Source organism: Camelina sativa, chromosome 6 (assembly GCF_000633955.1).
Source record: "Camelina sativa cultivar DH55 chromosome 6, Cs, whole genome shotgun sequence".
Taxonomy (NCBI): domain Eukaryota; kingdom Viridiplantae; phylum Streptophyta; class Magnoliopsida; order Brassicales; family Brassicaceae; genus Camelina; species Camelina sativa.
The window spans coordinates 10,705,688-10,729,156 of record NC_025690.1 but is presented as its reverse complement, the minus strand read 5'-3'; the positions used below and the strand labels follow the sequence as shown (position 1 = coordinate 10,729,156).

General features: G+C 37.8%; 2 protein-coding genes across 2 annotated transcripts in view; both read right to left on the bottom strand.

Annotated features, from left to right (window-relative positions):
- Nucleotides 1,382-4,536, bottom strand: LOC104698897. Its single transcript, XM_010414279.1, has 7 exons — nt 4,294-4,536; nt 3,589-4,129; nt 3,339-3,445; nt 3,137-3,250; nt 2,840-3,046; nt 2,039-2,405; nt 1,382-1,932 (listed from the first exon to the last, which is right to left on the bottom strand). The coding sequence occupies exons 1-7, from the start codon at nt 4,534-4,536 to the stop codon at nt 1,382-1,384; spliced, it is 2,130 nt and encodes a 709-aa protein (XP_010412581.1).
- LOC104790845 (protein UPSTREAM OF FLC-like) overlaps nt 22,880-23,469 on the bottom strand; it is a 2,127-nt gene continuing 1,537 nt past the window's right edge. The window contains exon 4 of the mRNA XM_010516634.2: nt 22,880-23,208. Coding sequence (XP_010514936.1) covers nt 23,088-23,208 — 121 coding nt within the window. The 3' untranslated portion in view covers nt 22,880-23,087. The remainder of the gene's footprint in view (nt 23,209-23,469) is intronic.

Below are 23,469 nucleotides of genomic sequence, written 5' to 3'. Positions count from 1 at the left end.
TCATTGATAGAGGTATATACAAGCATATATACATGAGAGCGTATCACCCAACGTAAATGCTAGATATTGCTACGAATATACAGAGAAATTTATGGAAAGGAAATAATCTCTTAGCTAAACATACGGGATGTGATAAAGTGGTTTGGTGAAAATGTCTGTTAGCTGAGAGATGCTCGAAACATGAATTGGTAGAAGGACGCCTCTCTGAATTTCATCCCTGATGAAATGACAATCATTTTTAGTCCGCTCATGAAAAACGGGATTCGTAGCAATGTAGATTGCTGATTTACTGTCACAGCAGAGATGCATCGGCTGATCGTGATTAACCCCAAGGTCACGAAGAACGCGTTTCAGCCAAAGAAGTTCTTTGGTGATGAATGTCATTGCTATATATTCTGCTTATGTGGATGACATACTCACTGTGTCTTGCTTCTTTATCTTCCAAGATTTTGGAGAATCACCAACTTGAACAAAATAACCACTAACAGATCGACGAGAAAGAGGACATCCAGACAGATCGGAGTCACACCAACCGGTGATTTGAAAATTTTTCTGAGCGCGTAATAGAATACCTTGCCCGGAGTTGCCTTTCAAATAGTGAATAACTCTCAAAGCCGCATGCCAATGATCATGTCTAGGAGCTTTCATGAACCTTGCTAAAACATGTACACAATATGCTAAATCTGGCCGCGTAGCTGCTAGATATATCAACTTCCCAACGAGACGAAGATACTGATCGGGATGAGGAAGCAAAGGTGAGGTGGAGAGACCCAGCTTATGATTCTGTTCGAGAGGAAATTCCACAGGTTTACAACTTAACAAACCTGCCTCATCGAGAAGCTCCAAAGTGTACTTCCGCTGATTCAAATAAAAACTCTTGATGCTGCGTGAGACCTCAATACCCAAAAAATAGTTCAAAGGACCAAGGTTTTTCATCTTGAAACAAGAAGCCAAATAGCCTTTAAAAATATGTAAGGCCTCATCAGAGTTACTTGAGGTAATCATGTCGTCAACGTAAATCAAAATATTGATCCGTATACCACCCTTATCAAACAAAAATAATGAATAATCAGAGAGAGATTGGAGAAAACCATACTCACGCAAAGCCTTTGTTAACTTTACGAACCAACATCTAGGAGCTTGCTTCAAACCATACAAGGACTTGCGCAATCTACAAACTTTGGTCTCATCATTTGTAAGATAACCAGTCAGAGGCTTCATGTAGACTTCCTCAACAAGGTCTCCATGAAGGAAAGCATTGTATACGTCCATCTGATGCACAGGCCAATTGTTGCCAACAGCGACTTGTAAAAACATTTGGACTGTTTGCATTTGTGCCATTGGTGCAAACGTTTCACCGTAATCAACACCCTCGACCTGTTTATTCCCGAGAGCCACCATCAGAATTGTGTTTAATATTGTAAACCCATTTCGATCCAATCGCTTTCTTACCAGGAGGCAAATCTTCAATAGTCCAAGTTTCGTTTGCTTCGAGAGCATCAATTTCAGACACCATAGCATTGTTCCACACTTTGCTTTTTGCTGCTTGGTTGTTTGTCTTGGGTTCAACCGCAAAATTTATCACAACCAAGTATGCCCGATGCGTCGAAGAAAAACGAGTAGATCCCACATATTTCGAAATTGGATAAAGAGAAGCAGAATTACCCATAATTCGTGTTTGCGCAGTGTACGTTGTATAGTCCTGCAATTTCGGTGGTGGATGCCGCGGTCGGAGGCCTCGACGTAATTCAACCGCGACGGGCTGCTGAACTTCGTCGCCATCGGTAGAAGCAGACGGGGATGAAGAAGAAGTGACGACCAGAGATGGTGACGAAGGTTCAGGCAGAGCGACGGGGCCGGAAGATGCGGAGGTCGGAGTGGCAGAGGATGACGACGTCGAAGTAGATTGATCGGCTGGTGGAAGTATTGGGGCTGGAGAAGAAACAACATTAACTAGGCTTAAATTGCTTAATGGACCAACATGCCTTGTTTGTTTTTTCGAATATTTGGCCCAATAAGCTTGTGGCCCATAACTCACCGTCCTCCTCATCTATATTCGTTGCGGGAATATGAGTTGCATAAGGAAACTCTGTTTCACTGAAGACCACGTCCCTGGAGACAAAAAAATCTTCTTTGTCAAGATCATATAGCCTCCATGCCTTTTTGCCGTAGGGATACTCGATGAATACACACTTTCGACTTCTTGGAGCAAACTTATCTCCTTTGTGTGTCTGATTTTGTGCATAGCAAAGACTGTCAAACACCTTCACATGATCGTAAGTTGGAGGTTGACCATGTAACTTCTCATACGGCGTGACTCCATTAAGCACCGAACTAGGAGTCTGATTGATCAAATAACCAGCAGTTAAGATACACTCTCCCCAAAAGGTGATCGACAAGCTCGACTGAAAACGCAAAGCACGAGTTACATTTAATATATGTTGATGCTTTCTTTCAACTCTACCATTTTTTTGTGGTGTGCCCACACAGGAAGTTTCATGGATCATCCCTTGAGAGCGAAAATAACTACCCATACTTGTAAACTCTGTTATGTTATCGCTTTGAATACTTTTAACTTGTTTTTGAAATTTTCGTTCAGCCAAAGAAATCAAGCTTTTCAGTTTTGTTGATGTATCGGTTTTGTCTTGTTGGAGATAAATCCACACACTTCTGGAAAAATAATCGACAACGGTAAGAAAATATCGAGCACCCGTGGAAGAAGGAGTGCGATATGGTCCCCAAAGATCATAGTGAAGAAGCTCAAAAATGATGATGTTTTATTCTCACTAATGGGAAAAGAAGAACTTGTTTGCTTGGCACGCAATCATACATCACACACCTTATTCGATAATTCAGAAACAACAGAAACATAAACATTTGGAAGAGTACCAACAACTTTTGGAGACCGATGGCCCATCCTACTGGGCCACAACTCGTACTTGTTTGCATCCTTATCCGTCACGAACGCTCCCAACTCCGTTCTACAAAAGCGAAAGGTTCCAAAATATCGTTTACCCGCACCAATCATCATCCTCGAAGCACGGTCCTAGACCACAAGAAACTGATCAGCCATCTATACTACACATATATTCTCATCCATGAGCTGGCCTAAGGAAATGAGATCAGACTGAAATACTTGAACATAGAAAACAGATTTCAAAAGCATATTGGATCCTAAAACAATCGTTCCTTCTTTGCACATATTTTCAACTCTCTCCCATCTGCCAAAATAACCAGCACATGCTCCATACTACGCACATTCGTGAGTATATCATAGTTGCCCGTCAAATGATGAGATGGCCCTGTGTCTAATACCCAAGAGGGAGTGGAATACTTACTCGAAACTTTTCGTGACTGGAGCATGGTCCACCATTTCCGCTAGCATTGAGAAGCTTCATAAGACGCTCCCACTGCTTATCATCAAGACCACTGACCAGTGGCGGAGCTAGGAAATTAGTTTACCAGGGTCAAAATAAATTTTAAGGTGTCAATTATGTTGTTAAATTTTTTTATAAGGGTCAATTGTGCTATTTTACCAGGGTCAATTTGATTTTTTCTTTAAAAATTTAACCAGTTTTAAAAATTCACCAGGGTCATTTGATCCACATGATCCTATATTGGCTCCGCCCATGCCACTGAGCCCATCGGGGTCTTTGTTGGCGATTACTTGATTGGCACGTTCCTGAGGTTGCATGGGATGGATGTGAACAGCATTTGCATACGTCATGTTACGACCTCGTTCACCCGACGGACCACCACCACGACCCCTTCCTTGTACCGTGCGGCTCCTTGGGCGATCACCCCACCACTCTGGGTAGCCCACAACAGCAAAGCAACGATCAGAGGAATGACCACTACGATGACAATGGTTATAGACGGCCACCGCATCGTCAACATGGACAGAGGAAGATACACGACCACGTTGATGAACTGCATATGCCATGATTTCTACTGCAGTATCCTCTGTTTTAACATTGTTCCTCAAGTCTTCCTCTTGACGGACAATATTATACACTTCCTCCAAAGGTTGGATCGGCATAAGAGAAACGAGACTCGACCTCACCGTTTTAAAAGGTTCATCAAGACCAGAAAGAAAATCATGGACCTTGTCCTCCTCTCGATCTTGCTCCTACAATGCGTTAAGATTGCACTAACACTTCCTACATTTGTACACACGCAATGGCCTGTGGTTAGCCATGATGTCCCAAATGCGGTTCAACTTGCCACAATAGCTCTCTATGGTAAGCCCTCATTGCTTGCATTGAGTTGCTGAATGTGTGGACCATTTGTAACCGAGAATCGTTTCTTCAAGTGATCCCAGAGATCCTTAGCAACGTCCCGGTGAGAAATATTGGAACGCAACACCGGATCAATGGTCATCCGGATCCAAGGAATCAGCAACGCCTGAATAGTCCACCAGTTTTCAAGATCGGACGATCCTTCTGTTGGTCGAGGAATGGATCCATCGAGAAAACCAAAATTTTTGCGAGAACAGAGCGTCGTCTTCATACCACACGCCCATTCTTTGTAGTTCATCCCTTTCAACAGCGGATGAGATATCACAGCTCCCGGATTGTCGGCAGAAGTCAAGTCATATGGAGATATTGTACGTCGTACCTCCACAGTAGCGTGACTCGGGGTCGTCGAGTTCGTGTCGCCGGGTTCAGGGTCGTCAAGTTCGTGTTCATTGGGTTCGGGGGATTCATATCAGCCATGATGAATCAATAAAAAGAAAAAAATTGTGTGTATGGCTCTGACACCATGAAAGGAATATAGTATGGAATGATTTCTGTATATCATTGATAGAGGAATATACAAGCATATATACATGAGAGCGTATCACCCAACGTAAATGCTAGAGATTGCTATGAATATACAGTGAAATTTTATGGAAAGGAAATAAACTCTTAGCTAAACATACGAGATGTGATAAAGATCCCATTAAACAACACATTAATTAAAATAAAACTCCACAAATTTGTTTTTAATCATACTGTTTTCTTCCTTTTTCTTAATCATACTAGGGATCATATTTGTGTTGATATTTTACTCTAGACCGGACATCATAACTAGACGAAACGTGGAACATGACGAATCATCCGGTTCACTAGTGATGTGTATAGAATTTCACTCCAAATCTTTTACCTGAAAAGACTACAGAACGACTGAAAGTGCACAGTTAATCAGTGTAGTATTTTAGGATCGATCCCACAGAGAGTAATAGCTAAAACAAATTGAATTAAAAGAGAAAGAACTATGGCTAAGAATAAAGAAGAGATTGAGGTATTGGTTTTCCTAATAACTATTGCAAATAAATAAAAACGGTTTAAAACTATAAGACTAAGGCGTTTGGCGTTTTGGGAATCATCTCAGGGTTTTCATGGTTCTAAGCAATATTAAGTGTCAAGATCTTACAAGTAAATACTAATTTCGGTCTAGGTTCTCAACTACGAAACACTAATGAAGTAACAAGCTATTCTCATAGAATGAAAGTCTAAAGTCTTCATACTCCGTTACTCAAATTTCGCAGGAAGCGACGCATGTAAACCAACTAGTTAAACAAATTCGATACATTCACCAAACTCCGCAACTCAACTTACGTACGTTACGACACGAGGTTTTGGTATAACACTAGTTCGGAGAAGTAGGATAACGCGGTTAGCGCTCCCGTTCTCTAGATCAGCACTTGGTGATCAATCCAAGCACATGCATTAAGATAAAGACACCTCTCGGTAAATCGGGCATAACTTCCTGATGAGTAAATGTATTGGCTTGATTCAACTTCGAGGAGAAAGATGACTCTCTTAGATTTCCATAGACACCAAGTATGTTGAAATGTGAGTTGTGTAATGTCTTCAAAGGTGGCCCGTACTATAAAGCTCTGAATCTGTCCTGAAACGTATTTTCCTTGTCTTTTGGTCCAATTTGCTATAAAACCTGTAAAACCTTTTTAAAACCTGAAATACTTGATAATAGACCATTTATACCTGAAATTTCATCAAACTAGTCCTAAATGCATATGAAAACTATAGCTAAAATGGGTAAAATAATGATGTTATCAACTAGTCCTGGGGGTTCGGGTATTCGGTTCGGTTCCGGATATCTCCATTCGGTTCCGGTTATTATGGATATAGAAGTTTAGGATCCATTCGGTTAATTTACTATTTTGGTTCGGGTTCGGTTCGGTTTCGGTTATTTTCGAAACTGTGTAATATATTTTTAAAAAAATACTATTTAAATAAAATTTGATTATAATTTAACAAATATATCAAAAAACTTCCAGATATTTGGTTTATTTAAAATATATTGGTATTTTGGTCTAAATATATAAGGTTTTTTAGTTTAATTTATATTATCTTATATAAATTAAAAGGTATTGTAATATCAAAACTTTGATGTGGTGCAGTGGCTACAAGTTCAAATGTGAAGAGGTCTCAAGTACGATTCTTGGTTGTTACATATTTTTAATATGAGTTCGCTTTGGTTCGGATAACCGAATGGAGAACGATTTGGTTCGGTTAATAACCGATATCCATGGATAGCTGAAATACTATCCAATCGGTTATTGCCCACTAACCGAATCCGAATGGGAACCAAAATTTTGGTTCGGTTTCGGTTAGATCCATTCGGTTCGGTTTATTTGCCCAACACTACCAAACCGGTCCATGAAGAGCATTTTGAAGAATCTTTTTCCAAATGGGGTACTGATCAAGCACAAGGAAAATGGTTAATTATCCACCATCAAATTAACCCTAAGTAGTCCAATGGTTCAAGAGGGAACAAGCATCACCAAGTCAAATCACCTCATTGTTGGGATATGACTGTTGCACTCTTTTTATCTTGTCTAGGAGTTTTCCCAATGAGTTTACCTAGAGAGGTTTTTAATAAGGCAACACCAATTCATCAAGGAATCATTTACCATCCATATGATTTAAAGATGACGCAAAAAAAATCATAGCTGATGTACTTGCTGACAGACATGATGAACTACTCCACGACAGACTTGAACTACTCGCAGATGAATCATACATCATTGCAAGCTATGAGGAGTTTCAGCTTTTTAACACTTGAACCAGCCCTGAAGGAAGCCCACACACTTATTTGATTCACCACAAGTCCCCAGCCCATGGAGAACAACCCAAGAGAAAACCCAAGTCCAAACCACCCTTTGAATCATGTCCGTTGATCTATTTGGAGTTAGATAAAGAAACTTTCATTTGCCTTCACTTGGACGTGTCAAAAAGCTACATATGGAAACCAGCATAACCTCTACAGCAACCGAAGAATACTGGGAGAATATTCACGCATAATAATAGCCACAGGACCAGGCGGATTCAATCCTATTATTACTTGCCTTTTTCGGACCCGATTGTCATCAATGTACAACGACTACTTCCTATTTTATTCTTGTGTATATTTAAGTTTCTACAAGTGCATAAGAAGCTTCCAAGACTTCACCACTTCTTCCCCAAGTTAACGATTGTAACGCCCGTGAACAAATTTTTAGTTTTGGAGGTTGGTGTCGCTCGACACCATAGGGTTTAAAATTTACGGGTTGGTTCATCTTTGGTTTTAGGGGCAGTTAAGTGTGGTTTTGTAGGAAACCATCAACCTTCCCTGTTTAAAGAGAACTCCTCTTTGTTTTAGGGGTTCCTTCATGAGCCGTCTCATGACCTAGAGGAAGAGAAGAGATTTGTGGGTTCTCTCTTGGAGATGGGATTAGAAAGAGAATGGTTTGGGGATGGAAGGAAAAAGGAAGGAGTTATCAGCATAAGGGAGAAGAGGATATTTAACAGTGGGCTTGAGGGAGAGATTCTCTTGTCGTTCGTCAAGGATGCTGGAAGAAGAGATCTTGTGCTTTGACATAAGGGAGGACAAAGGAGATCCATCTTCTTCATGGGTGTGAGGAAGGATGTGATTATTTGGTGGTGGATTGGGAGATATAAGGAGGCTCTCTCATGGTTGTTTTCTAAGTAAGTTGTGTTGTTTAATCGATTGTTGTGAAGATTAGGGTTTTATGCTGAAAATGAGCTTAAAGGGAGGCTCTGGTAGTGGTTTATGGGTTGGTGTCATTCGTTATCATGGTGGTGTCGGTCGACAAACCACTTACAAACAGAAAATATGAACTAGTCCAAGATGGCTAGCATGTTTTGTATGTTTGGCTCGTAGGAGAACAGTTGGAGTTAGGATTGTCGAGGGAGGATCAACAGAGGTGATGCCGGAAGCATAGTGTCGATTGACACCACGTGTGTTAGATAGCAAGTGGTGTGATGGATGACAATCGACACTAGATGGAGGTGTTGATTAAAATTGGGGAAGTTTTTTGTGTTGCTTAATATGGGTCGAAGCGGATTTTTGGTGAGGTGAAGTCTGTGACTGAAACAGAATGGAGTATTCCAGCCCATCTCTCTTGATACTTGGTCGCTTAGAGATGGTTGGTTGTGCGAGTGAGTACCAAGTTGAGGTGGTGGTCGCACTACGTGATATAAGTGAAGCTTGTTCATGGAGGTGGATACAAGTGGCTTGTTTGTCGGATGTCGAAGGAGTCTGATGCGGAGTATGGGTTAGTTGGAACTAGACTATGTTTGTTGAATCCAGATCTGACCAGAGACGAAGCAATTGAAGACATGATACTTGACAAGGTTCGAAACATATGACAACGGTTGCAAACATTAGAGCAAAGCTTCAAAGGGTTAAAAATAGGAAGAAAGAACGAATCAAGGAAGAAGAGGATAAAAGGGATTCCGACGCCGGAAAGCTTGTTCGAGTGATGTCCCTCGATAATCGTGCCTAAGAGGTTTTTGCCTTATCTTATTCGAGTGTTAAATATCTTTCGCTTCTTGAATGCATTGTTTATGAAGTTTTTTTTGAGAAAAAAAAAACATATATATATATATATATATATCTTATATAATAAAGTAAAGTTTGTTCTACACACAACTCTAAAAACCTGGCATGTTATACTTTTCCTTTTGATGTGAGTCTTTTATTTTCAAACTCATGTACACTAATAGCTATTTTCATTAGTTTTAATTATATTATTGTATTCCAAACATATATGAGAGACACACTGAAATTACATTTTATTTTGGGGCATTTGCAAAAATACCTTTTTCTATATCTTTTTGTAAAAATACCTTCTCTTGTTGTTCACTTTCAATAATACTCTTTTCTATATACAAAATTATTAAATTCTAAACTCTAAACTCTAAACTCCAAATACTAAACCTAACCCCGCAAGACAATACCCTAAATGTAAAATAGAGAATCCAAAACTCTAAAAAAAAAATTCTAAAAATCAATTTAACACATTGAAATTATGTAAAAAAGGACAAAAATGAAAATGACCAAAAAAATGTATTTTTGAAAAAGTGTATCTACAAAAGGGTATTGATACTAGGCTTTTTTGTGTGTCCTATCAGGTTCAATTAACCTTATGCAGTTGTAATACTTAAGGTGTCAATCCAGTTGGAAAACTTTACTATTACTCAAGATACAATCAGAATTTCACAAGTCAAGCCAATTCAAAGAGAGTGTTTTTATCTAACTATCCTAGAATGGTGAAAATGCAAATTGAAAATGAACTACAGAACTAGAAACAAAAATGTATGACAAGAAGTAAACAAGAGTAAAAACGAAAACGAGTCTAAGCATGAACAAAACCGCAAGATCAGAAACAGTCTCGGGAATCCAATATCAATCAAAAAGAAAGAACTCCTAAGGATGGGAGTAATTGATGTCGGTGGAGTATCCTAGTCTATAGAGTGTTTAACATGCCGCAAGCAAACTATCCCTAAACAATGAACATCACAACTTAGCTAATCCAATCTCTTGGCAAAAACTACTCATAATCAACCACTTCCATACCTAGCTCTCGCTAGAGAAACATGGTCGAGTAGGCATGACAAACAAGTTCATTCACGTCAACAAACATCCTAGACAACTAATCTCTTAGGCTAGGAACATAAGTCTCTGGCACTAGTTGGTCAGACATTTCATCGAACACCTTTTGGGTGTGGAAATGTCTAAGACCTAATTCCAATTGACCAGAGAGAAACTAGTATTTCTAACTCTAATTCCAATTGGTGGCTAGGTAAACCTTAGAAAAGAAATGAGATAAAAGATGTCCTCAGCCAATACTTAACAAAATATATTTATAGTAAAAACATGTAAATCCCTAAAACTTAAAATGACAAGGTGAAGAGTCGGTTTGGGAATCTCCTGAAGCGTGTAAGACGGAACGTCTTCCTGACATGTGCGAACGAGTCGGTGTGCGTCCAGTGGCTCGATCCAGATGGTGCGAGTGAGGTTGAGTGATGCGTGGTGAGGCTGGCTCGAGCGAGGTCGACTAGGTGGAGTGGAGGGGTGTTGGCTCGAACCAGAGTGGTGTTGGCTCGATCCAGAGTGGTTTTAGCTCGAGCTGGGTGTATGCGCATCTACTAAAACAATGATAACTATTGAACCACACCTCTGATTGGCTTGAAATAAATGGCGTTGGAAAGATGACTCAATTCCCTACAACTTTGATGAAGACGTCGAAAGCTAAATGCCACTCAAGTGGAACGGCTCGAACGGGGTGGAGTGGTCGCATGACGAGTGGCTCGAATGGGTGTATACGCATCTACTAAAACGATGATAACTCTTGAACCACAGCTCCGATTCGCTTGAAATAAATGGCATTGTAAAGCTGAATCCCTCGACCGGTGACTCGAATGATGGCTCCAGTGGTGACTCAAGAGTGACTTGAGTGACGGGTTGAAGAGTGGCTCGAACGAGGTGGGATTATGGCTCGATGTTCGGATCGAATGACGGCTCGAACGGGTGGCTCGAACGGGTGGATCGAACGACGTTTGGAACATTGGCTCGAACAGATGCATTTCCAACGTCACCTAGATACCTGAAATACTATGAAATGCACAATGTATGCAAGGATGATGCAAGAACTACCTAGACATGCAAAGTGTATAGAAAAGACTAGAAAAGTGATGCAAAACAATGAGTTATCCTAACTAAATTCATGATAAATATATGCTAAGGAGACAAAATATATACATATCAACTCCCCCAAACTTAGTCTTTGTTTGCCCTCAAGCAAACGATCAAGAACAAAGTATGGAAGAGAGGTGTGAAGATGGGATCTCATAACCTAAAACATGTTGAATAAAATAGTTAGAATCAATGTCCCTGTTTTTAGTTCTATGGGGCATGGAGAAGGAACTTTATTTATCTAATCTACACATGCAATCCTACCAATCACTCCCTTTAACATTCATTAACAGAGAACCGTGAATTAAGCTATGCAATGTCGTCAAACTCATTTGGTTAAGGTAAAAGGTTAGAGACAAATGTGGTCTCCTTCTCAAGTGGTTCCATCAATACATAACAAGGTTCTCTCATGAAAATGAGTTGAGCTTAAGAGAAGGCTAAAGGTTGAAACCAACTGATACATACAAGAGCAGCGCCCTGTCTACCCAAAGGTCCCCAGGGAAACTCAGTACTAATATTCTAACCCAGAAGCTGGTCCTATCTCTGCCCTTCATCAGAAACATCATCTCAAACTCTTTACACTTAGTCTTGGAGGAGTTCACTTCTTTTCATTCTAGCGGATTGGGAAATCTTTTTATCACTATGGTTCTTTTTCTTTTCTTCTAAGGACTCTAAACATCTTAAGCATTTTCATTTTCTTTTCTTTGTCTAATCTTTTTATTTTATGCCAAGAACCAATAACTCTTTTTACTTTGCTCAACCTAAATCCTTTACTAGACTTGTAAACTTTGAAAACACATCCCCCTCCTTAAGACTTTATACCCTTTACTTTTATGCACCAATCCATACCCAATACCCAAAATCGAGTTCTCGCCTAGTCCTACTAGTCCGGATAACGCGAACTAGAGCTACACAGGATCCTACTCTTGTCGGTTAGAATCTAACACTTTCTAACAAGCTCAACTCGGAAAAGGCATGACACACAAGAATACAATTGGCTTGAAAGAACGGTTGGTTAAGGGTGCGGGGAACTGTTCCAAAAATGGGAATCAGCTACTTTGATTGACAAAGGTGATAAAAATATGAAATACAATCCAAGTATGTATATGGTATCCATGAGTTCGACTTCAATGCATAACAAGATAATTTTAAGTCGGGATGGTTCAGATAGATAGGGAGTGATGTCAATTCAAAACATGCTTCAATCTTATATTTTCAAGTTCAATCAACATGAATCAAAGAACTAAGAACAAGGGCATTGATCCTATCCTATTGAATTCATCATGCTAAGAAGGTTATAATCATCATGAACCCCTATGCGAAATGCAACAACTCTATATGAATGACATTAAACTCAATTCTAATATGCAGGTGCAAATTACATGAACACTCCGTTTTTGTGGAAATTTTTGATTTTTTTCAAATTTTTATGGTTTTTCTATGCAAATAGATGAATGCTAACTCAAACATGATATGATGCAAAAATTTGAAAATAAGAATCACAAAAAACAACACCAGTTACATCATCTCAAACCTTCCCCTAAACTTAAATTGCACAGTCTCTTGTGTAAGAAAAATTTGCAGGAGGATTTAAGAATCACAACACAAACAATGCATGAATGAAATGATATATACAATGGGAAGGTAGGAGTACCTCAATAGTAAAATAATGAGTCGGAGCTCGCCCAGGGAGCAGCGTGGTACTGACTTTGTTCCTCACCTTGTGCTGGATCCGCAGGGGTGACCTCGGCTGGTTGGTCGACTTGCTGCTCAACCGCGTGCGTGTTCTGATAAGTGTTCGGCTGCTCGTCGCACTGTATGTCGTCGACTCTGGACTCACCATGGTCCGAGACTAACACTACCACCTCAGTATGCCGAAAATCACCATGATGCTCGAGTTGCTGCTCAACTTCCTGCATGTCTTGATAATCACCCTGATGTTCATCTCGCTGCTCAACTTCAGCCTCATGCTCATGCTCATCTCGAGCTGCGGAATGGACCGGAGAAGGTATTCGTTGGTGATTTTGGCAGTGGCTTGAATGGTGAGTTCGGACAGTGACTCGATTGGTGAGTTCGGATAGTGTGGGAGATCAAGTCGAGAGTGGTATCTCGAGCGAGAGTTTGGTGACCGGATCAAGTGGATGTGGTCGAGCGTAGCGATGGAGATTGGCTCGATCGACGTAGTTGAACTGGAGACGGATGTTGGCTCGAGTGAGGAGAGGAAGGTTGGCTCGATTCGTGTGGTTGTGAGATCGGCTCGAGCGTGGCAGTTGGACCGTGTAATCGTGAGTGGCTCGAGAGAGTGGGTTCGACGGTCATCGAGTCGTCTGGTTGAGAACGCAGGGCGGTGGTTGAACTCTCTAGGTCAAGTTGAAGCGCATTCTTTTGACTGATACTTTCACTTTTCCTTTTATGTTGCTAATACTCCCTTCTGCAGATTCCTGAACACCAGAAAACTAAAAACGAAAATTATAAACACAAAGATCCTAAAGAATATTTACAGTGATACCTTTGGGATTTCTTCCCAATCGAGCTTGTTTAAAGTCTCTGAGCTTGACTTTTCGTACTCATTATGATTTGGGAGGATCATAGAGAGGCTTCGGAAACCCCTCTTGAATGTCTTGTCTAGGCAGAACCCTTTAACACTCTGCCCAGGTTCAATAATAAATGGACTGCTCTTCTTCATTATCCCAAACCTCTTCCTTGATTTCCTTGGAGGAGTACTTCTCATTGTACCTAGGAGCTTCTTGATTTTCCCACTCATCTCCTTCACCATAGCTGCTAACTCTTTTACTGAATCTCTTAGAATCTCTGTATTTGGAGTTCATATAAACTGTCAAGCAGGAGGACTTAACTCTTGCGGTTGGTAAGGTTTAGGAAGCACGTCTTTATGCTTGGGGAGGGCAATAACTGCACTCGAGTTGGAACACGCTCGAGTGCCCCTTAGAGTTTCCTCTTTGGCTACCAAAACCCTTGTTTCTGCCTCATTCACACCTTCAAAGATGTCAAACCCAGCTTTCTGATTTTTCTCTTTAATCACAAAGGTTTGCCCATCAATAGTTGGTTTTTTCTTAGCATCCTTGATGTCAAACTTCATCTTGAAGTTTTTACCCAGATTGAGATCAATCATCCCCTTCTTGACATCAATGACTGCTCCAGCTGTAGCTATAAAAGGTCTTCCCAGGATTAGTGGATCTTTAGGCTCTTGATCCATTTCCAGCACCACAAAGTCAGTAGGAATCTCAGCTTGTCCAATTTTGATAGGCAGGTTATCTAGTATACCATGAGGCAGTCTAGTAGTCCTATCAGCTAATATTAAGCAGAGGTCGCTTAACTTGTATTTGTTGAACCCTAGCCTTTGAGCTACAGAGAGTGGCATGAGGCTGAATGAAGCACCAAGGTCACATAGACTGTTACTGAAAGCTAATGGACCTGTAGTACAAGGTAGAGTGAAAGATCCAGGATCTTCAAGCTTTTTAGGGACAATCATCTCCACTTCATTGCGTTGGTGACTCAACATGATTGTTTCCTCGTCTTCTCTAACCTTTTCATGAGCTCCCTTAGATGCTTCCTCCTTTTCCTTGATTCTTTGGATAATGGATTCCCTAAGGGACTTATGGGATAAAGGTATATGACCTGAGAGTGTAGGTAGTGACATATGGTGTTCAAGTTGTTTCAATTGTTGATCAAATTCAACTTTGTACTTCTCTACTAAATCCCTTCTATATGTTCCAGGAATGGGCAAAGAGGATAAAAAGGATGGTGCACTGGATAAAGTTGTTCTTCTCCCGGTAAAAACTTGTTCTTTAGCAGGTCCAGATGCTATAAGAGTGTCAACATTAGAGGCTACACAATCTAGGTGATTGTGTTTCTCATTGGGCAACTCATCAAGCTGTTTGCTATCTTGTACAGATTTTTATTTCTTGGTTAAATCTTCCCTTTGAATGATGGCATTGCACTCATGACTCAACATCGCCATGCCCCGAACGTCCTTTGATCTCTCCATTACCAAATCTTTAAGGAATTTTTGGTAGTGACGAACAAGTGCGAAGGCATCTATCAATGGCATTCTCAACTCAATCTCCTTAACTTGTTTAACAAACAGAGCTCTATACTTCTCAGTAAGCTCTTTTTTGAATCTCACTGGAAATGGTAAAAGCGGCTTGTATGGACGAGGTGGGATGAATCTTACAGGTATGTCCTGGGGAGCAACAGGTTTTTTAGCAGCTTGAAGATCAGGTTGCTTTGCTGACTCAATTGGATCCTAGAGCATCTCAACGAGATCCTTAATCTGAACTTCATTTTGAAGGAAATCCTCCCCATCTAAACTCTCATTGTCCTCAGTGAGCCGTACATCTACAGCTTGGGTGGTGATGGCATGGATAGTAGCATAGTCTTTGGGGTTTTGAACTGCTTTTCCAGGTAGTTGGCCAGGTGTTGGGGTAGAAGTAGAAGCAGCCTTGCCTTCCATATACTTCATTTTGGAGTTAAGAGCTTCAAACTTGACATTCATATCATTGTAAGAACATTCCAGCCGCTGACTGAGTTCAGCAAACTTCTTAGCAGTATCTAGAGAACCACTAGCTTGACCTTGAAGAAGTTGTTGCATCATTTGCTTCATTTCTTGATCTGTAGCTTGAGTAAGTTGAATTTGTTGAGATGAAAATCCTGGTGGTGGTCCGGAAGGAGTGTGATAACCTTGCTGGAACTGTTGTTTAGGCACGAATCCTTGATTGTAAGGCACAAAAGGTTTTTGTTGGCCTTGTTGTTGCTGCTGAGGAGGTACACTTGATCATGTGGATTTGCAACATTGGTGCTCCGGTAAGACAAATTGGGGTTCGTCTTGTAGGGGTTGTAACCCTTGTTGTATCCACCTTGATTCTGGACGTAGCTGATTTCTTCAGACTGCTCACATTCCCAATCCTAAACGTGAAAATGGTCATCCTCAGAGACAAAGTGGACGGTTTGCTGTTGACTGAGTAAGAGGCGGTCAAACTTGTCATTCACATTCTTAAGGTCCCTCTTGTACTTCTCCTCAGAACCACACTCTCCTCTAATTGTGCGGTCATAATTCTTGTTATAATTTCCATCAGATTGGGCGAGGTTTTCAACGAGTTCCCATCCTTCATCGACGTCCTTGTTCAGGAAGTTGTCGTTTGAAGCAGTGTCAAGCAGCATACGTATCTTTGGTAGCACACCACAGTAGAGAGTGCTCAGAAATGACTCGTTGCTGCATCCGTGATGTGGACATTGGCTCTGGTAACCCTTGAAATGCTCCCAGGCTTCGCAGAATGATTCTGAGCTCTTCTGAACAAAACCAGATATGTCATTCCTGAGACGTGTTGTTCTGGCATTGGAGAAAAACTTTGCCAAGAAGGCTATCTTGCAGTCATCCCAGGTGGTGATTGATCCTTTTGGAATATTTTTCTCCCATTGATGAGCTTTATCTCCCAGGGAGAATGGGAAGAGGCGCAACTTGTATCCATCCTCACATACTCCATTGATCTTAGTGAGACTGCACAGCCGGTCGAACTCGTCCAAGTGGTCGAGTGGATCCTCCATAGGCAACCCGTGAAACTTGTTTCCTTGGATCATGGAGATCAGACCACTTTTTATTTCAAAGTTGTTGTTCTACACAGCATGAGGAACGATTCCATCACGCTGAGTATGAGTGTTTGGTGCATCCCCAGCACCAATGTTTTGCGGTCTCAGATTTGGTACATTCTGTTGTTCCATAGTGACTGGTGCGGGATGACCACTGAAAGTACGAGCTTGTCGTGGTCTTTGCAACTGATTGATGTCGTCAATAACAGGAAGGAGATTCTGATTTCCTCTTGATCTGGTGTGCATGCAATGTTGCAATCAATAGGTTCCAAAGATGCAAAATAAACAAGTAGACAACCAAAACAAGTCAGTACTCAGAATGACAAGTGTAACAGAACTTAATCTTTCAAAACTTGAAATCTTAATTGTAGCAAAATGAATCCAAAATGGCAATGGTGCCAAATTGATACTAAGATTTTTGTATGTCCTAGCAGGTTCAATTAACTTTATGTGTTATAATACCTAAGGTGTCAATCCAGTTGGGAAACTTTACTATCACTCAAGATGCAATCAGGATTTCACAAGTCAAGCCAATTCAAAGAGAGTGTTTTTATCTAACAATCCTAGAATGATGAAAATGCAAAACGAAAATGAACTACAGAACTGGAAACGAAAATGTATGACAAGAAGTAAACAAGAGTAAAAACGAAAACGAGTCTAAGCATGAACAAAACCGCAAGATCAGAAACAGTCTCGGGAATCCAATATCAATCAAAAGAAAGAAGTCCTAGGGATGGGAGTAATTGATGTCGGTGGAGTATCCTAGTCTACAAAGTGTTTAACATGTCTCAAGCAAACTATCCCTAAACAATGAACATCACAACTTAGCTAATTCAATCTCTTGGCAAAAGCTACTCATACTGAACCACTTCCATACCTAGCTCTCGCTAGAGAAACATGGTCGATCAGACATGACAAACAAGTTTATTCACGTCAACAAACATCCTAGACAACTAATCTCTTAGGCTAGGAACGTAAGTCTCTGGCACTAGTTGGTCAGACATTTCATCGAACACCTTTTGGGTGTGGAAATGTCTAAGACCTAATTCCAATTGATCAGAGAGAAACTAGTATTTCTAATTCTAGTCCAGAAGGAAATCATACAAATCAAAGCTTAAACACCCTACATCCTAAGATCCTCCACCTATCTATCCCATCCCCAAGAACTCTAACACTACTCAGATCCGGAAATCATCACCAAAGATACAAATCCAGAAAACATTAAACAAAGCATAGTAAGATAGATATAATTGAGAAGAACAATTTTGTAGAAGAAATCCAATGCAAAAACTCAATAAAATCAAAGCTGGATTACAATATCGGAGAACGTTTTTGGTGGCTAGGTAAACCTTAGAAAAGAAACGAAATAAAAGATGTCCTCAGCCAAGACTTAACAAAATGTATTTATAGTAAAAACATGGAAATCCCTAAAACTTAAAACGACAAGGTGAAGAGTCGGTTTGGGAATCTCCTGAAGCGTGTAAGACGGAACGTCTTCCTACCCATGTGCGAACGAGTCGGTGTGCGTCCAGTGGCTCGATCCAGATGGTTCGAGTGAGGTTGAGTGATGCGTGGTGAGGCTGGCTCGAGCGAGGTTGACTGGGTGGAGTGGAGGGGTGTTGGCACGAACTAGAGTGGTGCTGGCTCGATCCAGAGCAGTTTTGGCTCGAGCTGGGTGTATACGCATCCACTAAAAGAATGATAACTCTCTAACCACACCTCTGATTGGCTTGAAATAAACATCATTGGAAAGCTGACTCAATTCTCTACAACTTTTATGAAGACATCAAAAGCTGAATCCCTCGACCGGTGGCTCGAGTGGTGACTCGAGAGTGGCTCAAGTGGTGACTCGAGAGTGGCTTGAGTGAGTGGCTCGAGTGACGGGTTGAAGAGTGGCTCGAACGAGGTGGGATTATGTCTCGATGGTAGGATCGAACGACGGCTCGAACGACGGCTTGAACGGGTGGCTCAAACAACGTTTGGAAGGTTGGCTCGAACGGATGCGTTTCCAACGCCACCTAGATACCTGAAATACTCCGAAATGGACAATGTATGCAAGGATGATGCAAGAACTACCTAGACATGCAAAGTGTATAGAACAAAACTATAAAACTGATGCAAACAATGAGTTATCCTAACTAAATGCATGATAAATATATGCTAATGAGAGACAAATTATAGACATATCAGGTATTTCTACAATTTCTCTCTTATTTTTTTTATCATTTAAAGTAAGTAAAAAAGATTAGAATTTTAATTTAAATTTGTAATCTTAGAATTTTAAAGTAGTGTTCATTCACATATATAAACAAATATATTATATGTTTTTTTGTACAAAGGCTTTTTCAATAAACTAAAGGGTCAGACCCATTACAAATGAGTGAAGAGATATTTTGGCCCACAAGTCAATAAATATAATTACTAATTTATTTTTTATATGAATATATTGGTGAAATAAGGGAACTTTTTTTAAATCATAAAATTTAATAAATTTTAAAATATATTTTTAGTTTTAAAATCATGAAAATTAGAAAAATACTTAGGTTCACCCTTTGTTGTTCACCTCCTCCTTTTCAACCAATCAGAATTTTCTATACATTATTTCATTTACAATATAAATTAAAATTAAATTAAAAAGCAAAACAGATTAAGGAAACAAATTTTTCAACCAATCAGAATTTTCTATACATTATTTCATTTACAATATAATTTAAAATTAAATTAAAAACCAAAACAAATTAAGGAAACAAATTATGTATACTTTTAATTAAGGAAAGTTAAATATTGGTTTGGTTTAGATTTTACAAATAAAAAGATTAGGGTTTATATTTTACAATTAAAAATAAATTATATGTTGGTTTTGGTTTACAAATGAAGTGGTTAGGGTTTAGATTTAATAATTAAAACGGAATTGTATGTTGGTTTGGGTTTACAAATGAAATGGTTAATGTTTAGATTTTACAATTAAAACAAAATTATATGTCGGTTTGGGTTTACAAATGAGATGGTTAGGGTTTAGATTTTATAATTAGAACGAATTTATATGTCGGTTTGGGTTTACAAATGAGATGGTTAGGGTTTAGAGTTTACAATTAAAATGAAATTATATGTCGGTTTGGGTTTACAAATGAGATGGTTAGGATTTAGATTTTACAATTAGAATAAAATTATATATCGGTTTGGGTTTATAAAAGAGCGGTTTGAGTTTTTAATTTTATAATAATGTATACAGATTTTGTTTTTTATTGTATTTTATAAAGAGGTGAATGAATAGATTTTTAAATGTATTATGACATGTCAGATTCTCAATGGGTAAAATTTGTAGAGATAAACAAAGGGGTTTACCTTAGGGGTAAACCCAAAAAATTGTTTTTAAAATTAACATCAAATATGTTTATAATTAATTGTTTATGACGTGTTGTAATTTAAATCCCACACTAAAAAATGCATGTCTTTAGGCTGACTCTAACAATAAATTTATTAAAATGTAATGATAATTTGTATGATATTAATACATTTAAATTTATTCATAATGGTATAAGATATAATTTTTAAAGATTAATATTTGTAATGCGTAAATCTTCTTTAACTACATAACAGCATAATTAATTTCTAATCTACAGAAAAAAAAATTATATAAATTGTAAGATATACTTTTCACTAACCATCACAATTCATGTCTCACATAATTTATAAATTCTTCTCAATGGTGTTTCGACCTTTTTGTAAAAATGTCATTTCAATTCTTTTAGTCTATTAAAAACATAATACAAAAAAATATAATGCAAATATCTTATAACATAAAAGTAAATATTTGATTAAGTAGTATGATAATAATCAAAACTTCACATCGATCCCGAGTGTGAACAGTTTAACACGGTGAATGAATATCATAAAATCCAAATTATCCATTAAAGAAACCACCATGCTTTCATCGGATTGAATACTAGTCTAATGTCAATCCTATACCAATCCCAAGTAGTAATTTTAATTTTAAAGAAATCAGAAATTCGGTTATGTGTCCAGCCAATAAAACCTTGGAATTCATTAAGCTCCAAGATTTAGCCTCCCATAAACAATATGTGTCCACCCAATTCATCCATCAATCTTTTCATTATCTTTTGTAAAAATAAGTTGTGCAATTTTTAAATGTTTGGCCATATTTTTTGAAAAAAAACATCACACATATCATCAAATTCCTTATATCCATATCCTCAGACTTGTACCAAATAGCATCAATCGAATCTTTAAGGATTCTCTTTCTCTAAGACAATTCATATCTTCGTAAAAATGTTTATTAATGCTTTTTATTTAATAGTGTTAAACAACAAATTCTGTAATTTATATCGTATTACATATCTACTAAGCAAACAAAATATATCATATATCAATCTTCAAGCATAAAATTATTTATATAATTTATTTAATATATAAACATATATATATATATATTATTTTCAAATTATGTACAAAAAGTCATTTGATACCGCTTAAATTATGCATTACCTACACATTTAGATAATATTATTTATCAACAATTATTGTATAAATAGCAACAAATCACTAATCATCACCATATCTCAAATGCCCCATAAATTTTAATTTTATAACATCGTTGTTCTATTGAAGTAATGGTGTTTCATAAAATTATTGTATATTGTAAATTTGGAACCAAATGTTGATTTTCGTTTGTGTAAGTTACATATTATAAGAGGCTCAAGTGATTCAATAAGCTATAACGATAAAATATGATACATATTTTAATTTTATCATATACTTTGAGAAATTTATAAATTTACCGTTTTTCTTATCTTTAGTTTTCATTATATATAACCTAATATTGATGTTTTCGTATATGTGTATTATATTTTTTAAAAATCGAACATGTTTTTAATGATGAAGAAAAAGAAGAATCAGAGAATGAAGATAAAATGATTAATTTTGATCATGTTAATTATATTGAGACTGATGATTGTTTGGATGAATTTTTTGTTGGTGATATGGGAGAGAAGATTAATCTCTATTTTCATAAATCTAACAGTAAAAAAAAAACAGCCACTCAACTGTCAATAAGTTATCATGTAAACATTGCTTATTCGAGAATGGTTATTAAAGCAATAATTTGCATTTCCATAGTATAGTGTCATTCATGTGTTACAATGAAAAAAATATCATGTTATATACATAATGCTATTTAATTAAATAATTGATCCATATTTTGAGAAATTTATCTTCTATCCTCACAATTTAAATCATATAAGATACAAAGCAAAAATGTGTACTTCACTTATCCACAAAGAATTGAGTATAAAAGGCATGTACAATGTTGACTAAAAAAACTATGATCCTTGATAAAAATTATATTTTATGATAGTCTTTCTAACGAATCGGCACTAATAAGTAACCAAGATATGTATTTCATTAAAAAATAAAAAGGGGAACAAAAGATAAGCAATGACAATAATTGTAATAAGAAGTAACAAAGAAAATACAAAAAAAAAAAAAGAATCTAATATTATAGTTATTTATGATATAACTAATATATTTTAGTGAATTTATTTTCATATATTTTTTAGTACAAGATTTATTCTATATATACAATAAAAATCACATGGCATTTTGCAATTTAATTAACGTTTATTTTATAACTAGGGGTATAATAGGTTATAAAACCTATTTCACCAATCGAAAAAATATAAAGCATATATGGACAAATTGATAAATATATACATATATATATATATATATATATCCTTTATTTCCAGTTTTCTCTATTTTTTTCATGGGCAAAACATGTATGTACACAAATCTTAGTATATTAAGAAGTCTTTCCAAAATTTGATTGTTATTTCTGCATTGATATCTTTTCAATTCTATTAAAACTCTCTTTTCAATCCAGTTTGATTTTGAATGCAGCTTTAAGCATATGATTTCCACTGACCATCGATCATGGTCATGCCTTCTCCCCGGCAAAATTGTAACTCATCTTGCCTCTTCTTTGTTACATCTCCGCTGAGTCACTGACCATCGCTCGTGATTCAAGGTGGTTCTTATAGCCAACATTCAACGTTATAACTTATAATGTTATGACTTAGTTTATGTTTGTTTCTGCAGTATAGAGTCAATTTGGGTCCAAAGAGAGGGTTAGAGCCATTCGGTTAGTTTGTATGGTTTATTACCAGAATTACTGCTTCAATCGAACACTAAAATTTACTTGAGAAAAAAAAAACATTTTTGATCGTTTTAAAGTTTTATGATTGGTGTTGTGGTGCAAATTTATTCTCTCTGATCATATTGCTACCAACGGGCAATAGGGCAACGTTGATAAACAACACCAAACGTCAAATTACAACATATTTACATGTAACAATCATTGAATCATACTCATCGAACCATACTTTGTAAATGGAATATGGTTACTTAACCAAAAAAAATATATAATAGGAAAACCACCTCTATGCCATTTGGCTACATTCTATGTAATGGTTGTAAATGTATCAAACACCTGTTTTGGCTTTGTTATGGCCGTCTTCCACAGACTTCGGGTTTCTCGGAATCAAGTTAGCCCGAGCCACTTCTTCCCCATCTTTCTGTTTGGTCAGCCCCATCCTTGAACTCCTAAGACAACATTAGTTGATAAATATAACGCCATTAATAGAACACGTAAATCCCAAAGTCACCTCAGATCTATAATTTAATAAAACTCATGTGACTTTTTGAAATTCTATTGTAAATTTCATGAGGACTTTCCGGTAAAGAATAAAAAGCCAAGACGTACGTCTACACTTTATATCAATTTAAACAACCAATCCGTTGGCATGGTACAACTAGAAAATGCGATTTCAAAAAAAAAAAAAAAAAAAAAAAACATCGTGCCGT